The sequence below is a fragment of the Peromyscus eremicus genome, chromosome 1 (assembly GCF_949786415.1).
Source record: "Peromyscus eremicus chromosome 1, PerEre_H2_v1, whole genome shotgun sequence".
NCBI classification, from domain to species: Eukaryota; Metazoa; Chordata; class Mammalia; order Rodentia; family Cricetidae; genus Peromyscus; species Peromyscus eremicus.
Genome location: NC_081416.1, coordinates 185,270,685 through 185,285,142, shown reverse-complemented (window position 1 = coordinate 185,285,142; position 14,458 = coordinate 185,270,685). Strand labels below are relative to the sequence as shown.

Here is a 14,458-nt window from a genome sequence, read left to right as displayed (position 1 = left end):
TGACTTCTCTTCCTGATTGTATCTTGTAATTGAATAAATAGTGAAGTTAATTCTGAAGCATTGGGGATAAATTCTGCAGTCTCCATATGTAATACTACTCTTTCAGCATACTGAGAGTCAGTTCCTATGTTGAGAGGTTCTGAAAAATCCATTAATACCAACAGAATAGCATACAATTCTGATTTTTGAACTGAATTATAAGGACTTTGAACCACACTTTACTTAAATTTTCTGATATGCAACCTGCCTTTCCTTGTTTATTGGCATCTGTATAAAATGTGCAAACTCCAGATATGGTTTTTTTCCCGTACAGTGAGGCAAGATCCAATCTATCGCTTTTGGGATATTTGCTGTTAATTTCTCCCAAATAGTTACTGCAAGCTCCTTGCCAAGGTTCACTTTCTGTCCATAATTTTTCAATGTCCTCCTTAGTTAAAGGTACAACAATTTCTGCTGTGTCTATTTCTGCTCATTGTCAAAGTCTCAATTTTCCTTTCCAAATCAATTCAGAGATTTTTTTCCACATAGGTTTTTAAATTTTTATTTGGATTATTTGATATCTTCCCTCTGCATTAATATTCCTGTAGGAGAATGCCTAGAAGGTATAAAATAACCAAAGTGCAATCCAGCTTTGGATCAATATGATCCACGTGCCCTTCATGTACTTTCTTTTCTACCAAGGCCAATTCTTTCTCAGCTTCAGGTGATAATTCTCTTGGACTATTTAAGTCCTTGTCACCATCAAAGGTTTTGAACAAATTATGCAGTTCAACATTTTTTACCCCAACAATAGTTCGTAGATGAGAAATATCTCCAAATAATCTTTGAAAGTCATTAAGTGTCTGTAGTCTATCTCTCCAAATTTGCACCTTTTGGGGTCTAATTTTTTGTAGCTCTATTTTATATCCTAAATAATTAATAGAATATCTTCTTTGTATCTTTTAAGGAGCAATTTGTAATCCCCAGCAAGGCAAAATTTTCTTTACTTCTTCAAACATTCTTTCTAAAGTATCTGCACTTGACTCAGCTAGTAAAATATCATCCATATAATGGTAAATTATAGATTTAGGAAATTTTTTACGTATCATTTCCAATGGCTGTTGTACAAAATATTGGCATAGAGTTGGGCTATTCAACATTCCCTGTGGGAGAACCCTCCATTGAAATCTTTTAACCGGTTAAGAATTATTATAAGTAGGCACTGTGAAAGCAAAACTTTCTCTGTCTTTTTCTTGTAAGGGTATTGAAAAGGAGCAGTCTTTAAATCAGTAACTATGAGAGGCCATCCTTTTGGTAACAGAGTAGGCAAAGGAATTCCTGATTGTAGAGAGCCCATTGGCTGAATTACTTTGTTAATTGCTCTAAGGTCTGTTACCACTCTCCATTTACCAGATTTCTTTTTAATAACAAATACAGGAGAATTCCAAGGGCTGGTTGATTCTTCAATATGCTGAGCATTTAACTGTTCTTCTACCAGCTCTTCTAAAGCCTGGAGTTTCTCTGTTGTTAAAAGCCATTGCTGAACCCATACAGGCTTGTCTGTTAACCATTTTAAAGGTAGAGCTGTTGGTGTCTTTGGAAGCTCATCAGTTGTGCCCTGTTCTTGTATAATATGGTTGGCTGGTGACCACTCATTAGAATAATATCTTCTGATATTTCTCTCAGAAACATGTGCTAGTTTATGATTTGTTTCTGAGATTGGAGGGATGTTAATCTGAGTATTCTATTGTTGCAACAGGTTCACAGCTATGTTAGCCATATATGGTTTTAATTTTCCTATCTGTCCTTCTGGACCTATATATTCGAGGCATCTTGCATTCTGTTTCACTTGAGATACTGTCCCAATTCCTAACAGTTGAAAGCTTACCTGTTGAAGAGGCCAAGTTGAATGCCAAAATTCTGGTGCAATTATGATAACGTCCGCACCTGTGTCTACCAGACCAGACAACAAAACACCATTTATTTTTATTGTTAATTTTGGTCGTTGTTCATTTATAGAAGTTTGCCCAAAATTTTTCTTTATGTTTTCTCCTGAATTTTCTGTTCTCTCTGTTTTATCATCGTGACCAGCATGATTTATTCCAATAGGCATTTGGTTATTTAATTGCTCTGAGTAGGGATTTCCTCTATGACTGTAGGAAAGGTTTGAACTGGATTTACCGTGGGGGCCTGCCTGAGGCCCTCTGGGAGTTTCCTGAAGCTGAGGCAAATGATTACCTTGTCTGTCCCTTGTTGATCTACCTTCGTTGGTCCAGTGTTTTCCCTTACCACACCTTCTGCATACTCCAGAAGGAAGGGGCATTCTGTTGCTATTGTTCCTTGAAGAAACATTGTTTCTAGAATGACCTGTTTACAGTCCCTTTTCAAATGGCCTTGCTTTCCACATCCAAAACATGTAACATTCCTCAAACCTTTTGAAATTACTTATCTACCCACATAGCATCATGATCATGAGCCTCAACATTAACTGTGTCTCTAATCCAATCTTCCAAAGGTGCAGATCTTGCCTTTAATGGCCTGATTATTCTTTTGCATGCTGCATTCGTGTTCTCAAAGGCCAAAGATTCAATTATTATCTGACTAGTTTCTGAATCCGGGACCATTCTCTTTACTGCTGAAGCCAGTCTTTGTAAAAAAATCTGTGAAAGATTCTTTTGGGCCTTGAATAACCTTTGTAAATGACTCAGTTTTTTTCCTGGTTCCTCAACTCTGTCCCATGCATTCAAGGCTGCTGTTTGACATAGAATTAGGGTTTGGACATCATATAAACATTGCCTTTGTACTGAAGCATATTGGCCTTCTCCAATAAGTTGATCCTGGAAGACTTGTATTCCTTTATCTCTCCATTGTTTTTCTATGTTGCTAGCCTCATCCTTGAACCACATTTGTCACTGGAGCCTTTGACTGGGTTCCAGAACAGCCTGTGCCAGCTCCCTCCAGTCCTGTGGTACAATCCTATTATATGTTGACCAAGAGTGTAACATTTGCATTACTTATGGGGAATGCATACCATAAGATACTATTGCCTCCTTAAACCTTCATAAATCTAACATTTCAATTGGAGCCCAAATAATTTGTGTAGTCATTTGATTAGGCAACTGCTGTACGGTTACTGGACAAATTAAAGGTGACTGTGTGAAAACAGGCTTTCTTTCTGTAACCTTATGATCCAATTTTGAAACAACTTCACTGTTAATTTCTTCTGTCTGAATTTGAATTTCTCTATGATTCATTTTACAGGTTTAACAGGTTTTTTAAAAACTTTTGTCCTGGCACTTAAATTAACTATCTTTTTAAATAGTAAAATGAGGATAAGAAAAGTAATAAGCTGCATAATTCAATCAAAATTAATCTTCTCATATAGTTGTTCTATTGTCAGACTGTCTAAAATTTCAAACAAACCCCAATTTTCTTCCAATGTACACATGAAATCCATTTTTTTAATGTGGAAAAAAATTTCTCTTTTAAATAGTTTCCTTTAAAATATCTGATATGTTAATTTACTTACCAAGTCTGCGTAGAAGAGTAGAAATCTGAGGAAATTTCAAAACAGTCACCTAGTGTCCGAGGTGTGACTCCAGTGAGAGAGAGAGAGAGAGAAAGAGAGAGAGAGAGAGAGACAGAGAGAGAGAGAGAGAGAGAGAGAGAGAGAGAGAGAGAGAGAGAGAGAGAGAAAGTGTAGCCAAAAGTTCTGGCTAAAATCTTAAATCCAGCCACGTGTTCCCGCTTGAGCTGAGTCAAGCCTGGGCTCTGGTTTCCTTAAGCTCCAACCACGTGGCTGGCTTTACAGGCAGGGGCCCTGTTTGGCAGGGCAGGCCTGAGTTGTTTGTAGCATCGGCTTTGAGCAAGTAGCTCCAGCTGCATGTAACCACTTGAGGCTATGGTCAATCTAGCCTGAAACCAAGCCGACCTGGGCCCGAGCTAGGGTGCCGGGCCACCCAGATGGGAAACTGGACCTGCTGCTAAGCCAAGCCAAGAGGTTTTTTAATGGATTTTTGTCACGTTGGGTGCCAAATGTAGAAGTAACCAACCGTCTTATTGAATAAGAAACACCGAGCCAATGTAAAGATAAAAGCCCAAGAGATCAGAGCTAAGAGCCTTACACTTATTGCTTCAGTAATCCTCTTCAACCAAGAGAGACCTACTTTCTGTGTGTTTGTCTTTATATAGACTTTCAGTTCTGCCTTCTCATTGGTTGTAAACCCAACCACATGACCGCTTCATCACTGCCTGTCTGTACAGACCTCCAGGTCCTCTAAAGAAATGAGCAGAAATTGGACAAAGATGATTTTTTTTTATTTCCATCCACTTACCTGCAAATTTCATGATGTCATTTTTTTTTTAAATTTCTGCTGATGAGTAATACTCATTTGTATAAATGTACCACATTTTCTTTATCTATTCTATGGATGAGGGGTGTCATCCTGAGTAATGTAACTTAGACCCTGATACACAAACATGGTATGTCCTCATTCATTAGTGGATATTAGATGAAAAGCAAATAATAACCAGGCTACACTCCACAGCCTCAGAGAAGCAAAGTAACAAGGAAGACCTTAATAGGGACACTTGGATCACCCTAGGAAGTGGAAATTGATGAGATCTCCTGGGTAAACTAGTGGTAGGTTGTAGAAAAGAAGGGACGGGGGATGGAGACATGAGGGGTTTAGATGGTCCAGTTTGGGGAGGGATGGAGAGAGAGAGCAATAAAAGAGACATCTTGATAGAGTGGGTTATTATGGCATTACATGGTTAGGGAGAAAGCTGCTGCCAGAGAAACTCCCATGATTTCCCAAGAATGACCCCAGCTGTGACACCTAGAGAGGGTGCCTGAACTAGCCTTCTCCTGTAATCAGATTGGTGACTACCCTAATTCTTTCATAGAACCTTCATCCAATAACTATGGAAGCAGATGCCGAGATTCATAGCCAAGCACTGGGCCAAGCTCTCGCAGTCCAGTTGAATATAGGTAGAGGGATTATTTCAGCAAGTGGGGTCAAGACAATGACAGGGCAACACACAGAGAAAGCGGACCCGAGTAGTAGGAGCTTAGGGTCTCTAAACCTACAGTTAGGGGACCTCCATGGTACCTAACTAAGCCACTTGCATGTGGGTGATAATTATGTAGCTGAATCTTTTCGTAGCCCCTAGCAGTGGGACCAAGATCTGTCCCTGGTACATGAGATGCCATTTGGAACCTATTTCCTACGGTGGGATTAATCACCCAGCCCTGATACAGGGGGGAAGAATTTGGTCCTTCCTCAACTTGGTATGCCATGCTTTGGTGACTCCTATAGGAGGAATTACTCTTTCTGAGGAGTGGCTGGGGTTTTAGAAATGATGTGTGGAAAGGAAACAGGAGGAATGGAGGGAGAGGCAATTGTGGTTGGTAAGTAAAATAAATCATTTCATAAAAAAGAAATTGGACAAGTATATATATTTTCTCCACTCTTCTTGAAAATTGTCCTTAATCTTAGCAAGAACAAGAAGAAATGTTAAATATGAAATACAGAAATAAGGGAAGAAATATGCCCACTGGTAGCATACACATTTAATACCAGCATTCAGGAGGCAGGAGAGGAAGATATCTGTGTGATCTAAGTTAACCTACTCTATACATGTAGTTGAGGTATGCCATCAATATATTGTGAGACCATGTTTCAAGAAAACCACAACAAAAGAGGAATATTTATAGGTAATCATATTGTGTAGAAAGTAAAAGAGGCCATGCATAGGAGACACTGCTTTTTGACACAGAACTCAATACTGAACAAAGGATGCAAAGTGAGAATGCAACAATCAGCAGCTGTCTAAGGAAGTATATAGATCGCTATCACCAGGTTTTGATTATACAAAGTTTTTTTTATTATAAACTTTAAGAAATCCTTTAATTAACTTAAACTATTTAGCTTTTATTCGAGTTTACCAAATACTTGCAGCCTTTCTAAGACATTTTGATCTCAGGAAACTGTGGGAGCCCGATCTTGGGTTCCTCGCGGCTTTACCCAGCAGGTCCTCATAGAGGATGATTAGGACCACAGGCCTGAGTGCAGGTGTCTAAGATGGTCTGCAATTGGCTGTGCTGGGGGAGGAGGTCTTTTGCTCCACCCCTTGGCATCTCTATAAAAACCCTGGGGCAGAGACAGTAAGGGCCCGTTGGAATAGGTTCCAGGCTCTCTCGAGGCTATCCTTTATTTTCTATCTGTTTATCTCTGCAAGATTCTCTGCAATGAATTCTTCTATCTAATATTTCCTGCTGCTTGCACTCAAGAAAACTCTGGGAAACTGTGGGGGGGGGTGGGTAACTACCCCACAGAATGGCGCCATGAACAGGGACTAAAGAAAAAGAAAAAAAGGGACTAAAGAAAAAAAAGGTGGGACTAAAAAAAGGGGGGACCAAAGACAAATGAACAGGGACTAAAGACAAAGTAATAGGGACTAAAGATAAAGGAAAATAATAGTTTTATTACAGAGTTTTTGGCGAAAGTGTGGATCAGCCCTGCCAGGGGAAAGGCATGCCAGTGTTATGGAAAATATATATATATTATTGAGAGGCAGGTGTTTTATCCTCGAGAGAAAAAGAACGCAGACTGGAAGGATGTTCAATGCTGCAGTGAAATTCTCTTCTGTCAAAATTTTCTATCTTCTATCCTTTTCTCAATTTCTATCTGTGAAAAATAAGTATAAGGTATAGCATAGTAATATAGTGTAGGAAAAACTTAGACGTATAAGATCGTGTAGAAAAAATAAGGCAACTAGATAGAAACACTCTACAATTTTCTAACTTTGGGAGCTATAAACTCAAACTGGGAAAAAAATCTTTCTTTGAGCTTTTTGGGTAGTAAAAAAGCTCTTCTTTGAGCTTATGGGGAAGAATAAGTTTCCTAAGGAAGCTTTTGTCCTGGGGACAGCTGAAATGCAAAGTCCAAGTGGCAGGAGAAAGTAATTTCTCCCTGAAGCAAAAATGGGGGTGCAAGAAGTCAAAGTTCAAAGTTGGGAAGGTTTGGGGAAAGTTGGGCTTTCTTTCTCCAGGAGAAAAAAAAATCTTTCTCCTAAACTATAAAGCTTTTCTTGGAAAACTTGGGGGAAAAATCTCTCTAAAAAGCATTAATCTTTCTCAAACTAAAAGCTCTCAAACTTAAAAACTAAAGCCTTTAACTTTCTGTCTCAGAAGGACAAAAATTAGAATCACCTGAAGATATTAGTATGGGAACCACCTGTGGTTAGCTCTAGGGAAAACAACAAACCTCCTAAGACAGCAAAACCTAAATTCTTTCAAGCTTTAAAAATTCTCCCTGCAATGCAGGAGGCAGGGACAAGTTCCTAAAAACCTCTTCTAAGCTCTGTCTCTTCAAACTAGTAAAAAACAGTGGGTCAGAGTCCTCTGAGGGAAACGCTTGGGAGAGTGTGGGTAAAAAGCTACAGAGAGCCCCAAAGGGCAGGAAACTTTACCTGAGAAAAGCAAAAAAGCCAAGGTTTTCAGTTACAGCCCAGTTGAGGCATCAAGTGTTTTGTTTCTTAGTGAGCAATTCAGAATGACAAGGTGCTCCTAATCCTCCTAATGCAAAGATCCCCTGAAGCAATGCAAACTGTTAACATTGTATCCTTGCTTCTGAGCAAAAACCCAGAGGCGACTGGCCAGCGTCTCTGAGTTGGAGTGCATTTCGGGGATACTAGGGTTCCTGAAGTGGTAAACTTCCTGGAGCACAGTACTGAGGCAGGAAGGTGCAGCACTCAGGGAAAGATTGCTAATGAACAACCAAAGCTAAAGCTGGTGGAAACGGCACAGTTGTCCATTTTCCTAGAAGTCCCGGGTTGATAGGTCCACAGCTGCAAAAAGGAAATCTGAGAAAAACCTTTCCTATCAGAGTAAGGACCTTTCTGGGAAAACAGTAAAGCTGAACTGTATCTAAAGCAGTTGTGCTGCTGAGTCAGAACACTGTCTGGGGAAAGATCCCAGCCAGGGCAGAACAGAACTATCCAGGAGTAAAGCTTTCTTTTCTGTCAGAGAAAGCATCCCTTTGAGAAAAGCTTTGTTTCAATTGACTCCCTGAGATGAGGGAGTGTAGCCCTAAGGGGTGATTGCCTCTGGCATAAGCTCTGTCCTTGAGCACCCAGACAAGCAAATGCAACCCACTGGGGGACTGGGCCAGGTGAAGGCCTGATGAAACAAAACAACTGTCTTAATGTGAGCTTAGAGATGACAAAAACCTCCCTTGTTAGATTTTCAGTCTGTATGAAAACCAGACCCCGAAAACAGAAACAGACAAAAAGCCCCTACCTTCAGTAGCAGGGAAAGCCACCACTGTAGTGTTGGAAACTATTTCTGGGGTAGAGGAGACAAACTGAGACCAAACTGGGAACTTCTGGGAGAAAGACTCTGAAGAAACAGAAGGGACATAATCCTCCCCAGAAAATGCATGACCTGAAAAATCTGCTAGAATTTGAGGCAGATTTGCTGGGAGAAAAAAAAAGTTCCTACCTCCAAAAGCAGCTAGCAGAGGTACAGAGCTGCAGACAGATATCTGAAGCTCTGCATCTGGGGAGCAAGGAACAAGCAAAATTAGAATAAAATCAGTGGGAGAAAATATCTCTGAAGGAGCTATGGAAAAGCTGTTGTAAATGCTTTTATTTTTCACTGACTGGCTAAGACAAACACAAGCCCAGAGGAAAGTTGCTATCAGAAATGCCAGCCTCAGTGCACACTAACGAGGCAGGTTCAGTTCTGATTTGGGGGCCAGTATCAAATTGTTATGCCCAGATTGGGACCCCAAAGATTCCATCACAGACCTTAGGTACAGAATGCAATAGCATGGTTTATTTCTGTTTACAAGCCACAGGCAGGGAAGCTGGATCCAAAGCACTCAATCATAGTAACCCTGAGGCCAGGAGGAACTTGCTTTTCCTTTGTGCAGATAGCTTTTTAAAGACAAAATGCACAAGCCCTTCAGGGAGGTTGGGGGAGTTTTGCATGGGTGCAACTCAGATTTGTTTATTTTTATCTCTGTTCTCTTTTAATTGGGTGAGGGTATGTAACCTTTGAATTTACTGGTTGGTGGTTACAATTTATTACTTTGGGGGCAGTCCAGCACAAGTCCCAGGCTTTGTCCTTGAGCCACCATGGGGGCTGGCTGGCCAAGCACATACTGCACAAAACTCTAAGTTGGTGAGGGGCCCTAGAGAGTAAACATCTGGCTGAACTTTGAGCAGTCAGAGTATGTGCATAAAGGGAGCTACTTCACTGTTCATGGCCCTCCCAGAAACTGCTTGCTCAAGTCTCAGGAAACTGAAATTGAGGCCTGATCTCTGAGAGAAGACTGAGCAGCCTGTTATGGCATCTGCTTGGTCCTTTCAAAATGAAGGAGAGACACCTGTTGAAGCCAGGTGAGGAGAGATTAGAAATCTCCCAATGTGCCATAGCTGAAAATGTAAAATGCTTGTTCAAATCTCCTGTTGCAAAAGCAAAAACCTTGGTTCAAACCTTCTGGGCAAGAATTTTTAAGCAAGTCTGGTAGAAAAGAACTTAGAAGTTGTCTCTCAGACCCAAAAAGAACTATGGGAAATGAAGTCCAAAAGCTAGCTTGCAATAAGGGACTGATATAAGGGAAATGCATTCTGGGAAATGTAGTATTTCAGCTAAAGATGGTGATACTGTTCAAAAACTTTTCATCTCAGAATGAAGTTTCTTCTCAAAGCAATGCTAGAAAGCTTAATCTTACCTCTTGAGAATGCAGATCAGACAAAAACCTACCTTTAAGAGTTAACAAGCCCCTTTAATATCCTTGAGAAAGCAGTTTATACACTGAATGTTGTCTTAGATATGAAGAAACTTATGTTGAAATTAAAAAAAGTTCTTTGCCTTTTGAACAAACTGCCTGCAATGAGTAATTCCTTTGCAACTCTAATAAGGAGACAAGGACACAAGCATTCAAAAAGAAATGACTGCTTTATAGGTGGGAAACAAACTTCAGAAAATCTAGCTGTCTTAAAAAGTGTTGCTTCACCTGAAAGTTCCTTATTAGAAATCAGTGTTAAATATCACAGCTGCTAATATCAGGAGTTAAAGCTAATGAAGTGAAAATACTAAATACAGTTTGGAGCTGTGCCACTTGTGGCTTTACTAGCTCCTTTAGAAAAATACTTTATATCACCTAATAGCTGTGCAGTATTTGGTGAAGTGCTTTCCAGCAGCTAAATACGGTAAGTTCACCCTCAGCGTGAAGTGAAGTTTTTCTGTAGAACAAACCAAAAGCATTGCTATAATAGAAACGTTTGTCTGAATTGAAGTACTTAGGGGAGCTATTATGAATTTGGGTGAAGGGACAGCCTCTAGTTAAAAACCATTTACCACTGACAGTGCATCTCTGCCAGTTCGGAAAGGCTGAGAGAACTCGGCAACTTTGGAGTGTGGCTTCATTCTGGGAAAGTTACAGTCCCCTAGAAACAACTATCACAATTCTAACAACAGCACTCACTAAATTCCAGTGCTTTATAACAAAGCTGACTATAAACTCTAAACTTTAGAAATGATGTATGTACTTCCTGTCTAGTTAAGAGAATCTTTCTAATAGAGATAGTGATAATAATTAAGAGTAAGAAGTAGAAAAAGATGAAAATAAGATATGTGAGTTTGTAAAAATTCTCTTGTTAGATCTCTGTTAAGAAATCTTTAGGTGTTTGCTAAGTTAAATATATGCTAATGGTAGCCCTATATAAGTTTGTAAAATAGATCTATAGAGTTCCTTTAATAATATAAGCTTGCAAGAAGAATCTAAGGTAGTCCTAAGACATGTAGTAATAAGCTTGTAAGAAGTAAAGATGCTAGTTGTAAATAAGAAATAAGATGGAATGAACATAAGAAATACATAAGAAGTAATAAGAAATATATTTGCTAAAGTAGTTCTATAGTTTCCTTAAGGAGTATAAATAAGCAGATATTAATACGTTATATGTGAGTGTGTAAAAAAAGTGTAAATGTTGAATGTGAGTCTAAATGCTTTGCAAGGCAAAAAATGTTATATGTGAGTTTGTGAAAAAGTGTAAATGTTAAGTGTGAGTCTATTAATGTATATGGTGAAAGAACCTGAGACACAGAAGGTAGTGTCCTAGCAGACTGCAAAGCAGGCAGTCGGAGTGGTTTTAAAAAAGTTCCAGAAGCCACCGTGTGGTGGTGGTGTACGCCTTTAATACCAGCACTCAGGAGGCAGAGGCAGGTGGATCTTTGTGAGTTCGAAGCCAGCCTGGTCTACAGAGCGAGATCCAGGAAAAGGCACAAAGCTACACAGAGAAACTCTGTCTCAAAAAACAAAAAAAAAAAAAAGAAAAGAAAAAAAATCGTTCCAGAAGCCGCTAAGAAGCAAAGAATGGCAGACGCCGGAACCAGCACAAACCATCCGCAGCTGAGATCTGTGGAAAATTGACACAACAGAAAAACCTGAGCTAGCTTAAAAAATGGTGCGGTTTAGAATATTACTGTGCCTAAAAAGGTCTCTGTGAGGATAAAAGTTGCAGAGATGCTTGTTTGAACTAAAATTGTTAACAGCAAAAAGTTTTGGTTGTAAAACATCTCTTCATATTTGGAAGTGAAAGCCTGATACCAGAATTTACTTTTTTGAAATTTTTGAACTTAAAATAATGAGATAAAACTACAAAAAGGTTTTTGTTATGGATTTCTTCATATTTGGAAGGCTAGTACCAGAATTTATCATTTGAATTTTGGGACTAATGAAATAAATAGAGATTTCATTGCAATGGGACAATTTTGAGTTTATTCATAGTAATGACCTAGGAACTGTTTGCTGGAATTGGGTTAAAAATGGAACTGTTTAAATGAAGAAATTTATTTCTACCTAGAATCAAGATGCAGTTTTGTGTATGCATATATGCTTTATTAACTGGTGATTCATGAATTGTTTTGTGGAACTGTTTATGTAAAAATGGAATTACTTATGGAACTGGTTTTGTGTTACAAATGGAAGTGTTTAAATAAAAGTTTGGGTTTTATAACTAGGCTTGAGATTTTGCTTAAATTATAAAGGGGAGAGTTAATATTCCTTAGTCTAATTTCAAAAATTGAGTGGATTAATGTCATGTTTTTTTAGTAAGAAATGCAAATGGGGTATAATAAGAGACTACTTTTAAAGTGTAAAGAGTTTTTTTAAGAAACTGCTTTTGGATGTTTTGCTAAGTTTTCAAAGTGTTAATGGTTAGATTGAGAAGATTACTTTTCAAGATGGGTTTGTAGGAATTGTATGAATTTGGGTTCCTCTAACTAGGTTTGAGATTTTGTTTTAAATTATAAAGAAAAGGAGTAGTTATGAGTGGAATTAAGGTTGAATTATGTTTGCAGAAATTATGTTTAACCTATTGATATTAATGCACCCTGATTTTGTGGATTTAAGGAAATATTTAAGCTTGATGTGAATACATCGAAGTTTTTCCTGTGTTGTGTTAGCAAGAAAATTCAAATGATTGAGTTAAAGTTGTAAGACAGAGAAAATTGTTAACTATATATAGCACCATATATGCTAATTCAAATGGTTCTGTTGAGTTTGCTTTGAGTTGTAAGACTGAGAGAATTGTGACTATGTATAGCAATATTTATGTTAACCTGTTAAGGGTAATGATGAAGCTAAGGGATTCTTTAAGTTTGTAGTCACCTTAAGAGTTTTTGGTTTAGAAAGGGCTTGAGGCAGCTAAGACTGGTGTAGTCACCTTGGACCTAATTCAAAAGAGAAATGCCATGTTTATCATCCTCTACTCCCATACTGGGAGGTGTAACAGCTTGGAGATTGCTGTAAGCCATTAATAGTTATTTTTTATATATTAAGAAAGGGGGACCTGTGGGAGCCCGTTCTCGGGTTCCTCATGGATTTACCCAGCAGGTCCGCATAGAGGATGATTAGGACCACGGGCCTGAGTGCAGATCTCTGAGATGGTCTGCACTTGGCTGTGCTGGGGGAGGAGGTTTTTTGCTCCACCCCTTGGCGCCTCTATAAAATCCCTGGGGCAGAGACAGTCAGGGCCCATTGGAATAGGTTCCAGGCCCTCTCGAGGCTATTCTTTATTTTCTATCTGTTTATCTCCACAAGATTCTCTGCAATAAATCCTTCTATCTAATGTTACCTGCTGCTTGCACTTAAGAAAACTCTGGGGAACTGTGGGGGTGGTGGGTAAACGCCCCACAGGAAACATTCCACCTAAAGCTCCATACATATCAATCCAGCACTTCCTCATCCCAAATGCCCCAGGCTCTGCCTATTTAGCTGTTTTTCTCTTTTATATTTTGTTTATCATGCTTTGCAGTGGTATTTACTGGAGTTTATGTTTCCTATCAGAGATTTGAAGAGATATTTCCCATGTTGCAGATCTTCATTTATCCCAGCTTGCTTCGCTGACCATAAGCAAACTGAGGAGGAAGGATTAGTTAGGCTCGTGGGTTACAGTAAAGGGAAGACAAAGTAGAAATCTGGAGACTGCAACTAACCTCTTTAGGAACAGTGTTTACTGGCTTGCTCTGCTAGATATCTCCTACAGCCCTGCCTAGGGACAGCACTCCCCACAGTGGACTGGGCACTCCCACATCAATTACCCATTAGTAAAAATGCATAAATAATATGACAGCAGCTAGTTCCTTGGAGAGAAATATTTTAGTTAGGTTTCCCTCTAACATTTCTATGGTTGTTCTGTCAAGGTGATGAAAATTAACTAAAAAAATAAGTTTACACTCCATGATGTTTGCTCACAGCAACAACCCATTTTTTCCCTAAATTTCTAAGATTCAGAAGCTACTCAACTTCACATCAGATTATTTTCATACATTTACTTGTTGGGCATTATAAAACATACTAAGTTTAATGTGGTCACTCATTTGGTGTATGTAAAATAAGCTTATCAATATTTAAAAATGCTAATATAATATAGTTACGGAAGGAGTAGGTAAAACTCCTGATACCACCATGTGTCTAATTTTCCTCAGATGCCACCCTCTGTGTGCAGTGCTGATTGTGGTCCTGGACTGAGGAAATTCTTGCAGGAGGGAAATGCAGCCTGCTGTTTTGATTGCATCCCCTGCCCAGAAAATGAAGTTTCTAATGAGACAAGTGAGTGTTTGCTGCTGAGATAAATCCTTCACATAGATCATCTTCTCCCAAACACACTGGGATGATCAAAGGTTCTAAAAGACATCTGTAAAAATAAACCATATCACTTTCTCAAGTTAGTTTTTATGGGACTATGATCATTAACAATGTCACTTTAAATAACATGTTATGCCATGACATATATCTTTGACTCATTGAAAATCCATTGTAGATGATCTTTCTCAAAGAAACAGTTTTGATAATAAAACTATAATGTGAGGGAATTCTGCACAATGTCTTAACTAGTGACTAATCTTTTCTGGAACTACATGTAGATTAGTTTCCAGTCATAAATCTTCAATAATACTTTTTCTATT

The 14,458-nt window shown here is 38.8% G+C and overlaps 1 protein-coding gene across 3 annotated transcripts in view; it reads left to right on the top strand.

Moving 5' to 3' along the window:
• LOC131902653 (vomeronasal type-2 receptor 116-like) overlaps positions 1-14,458 on the top strand; it is a 46,103-nt gene that overhangs the window by 26,343 nt on the left and 5,302 nt on the right. For all 3 annotated transcript variants that reach the window (XM_059253665.1, XM_059253666.1, XM_059253667.1), the window contains exon 5: positions 13,979-14,102. In XM_059253665.1, the coding sequence (XP_059109648.1) occupies positions 13,979-14,102 (124 nt within the window). The remainder of the gene's footprint in view (positions 1-13,978; positions 14,103-14,458) is intronic.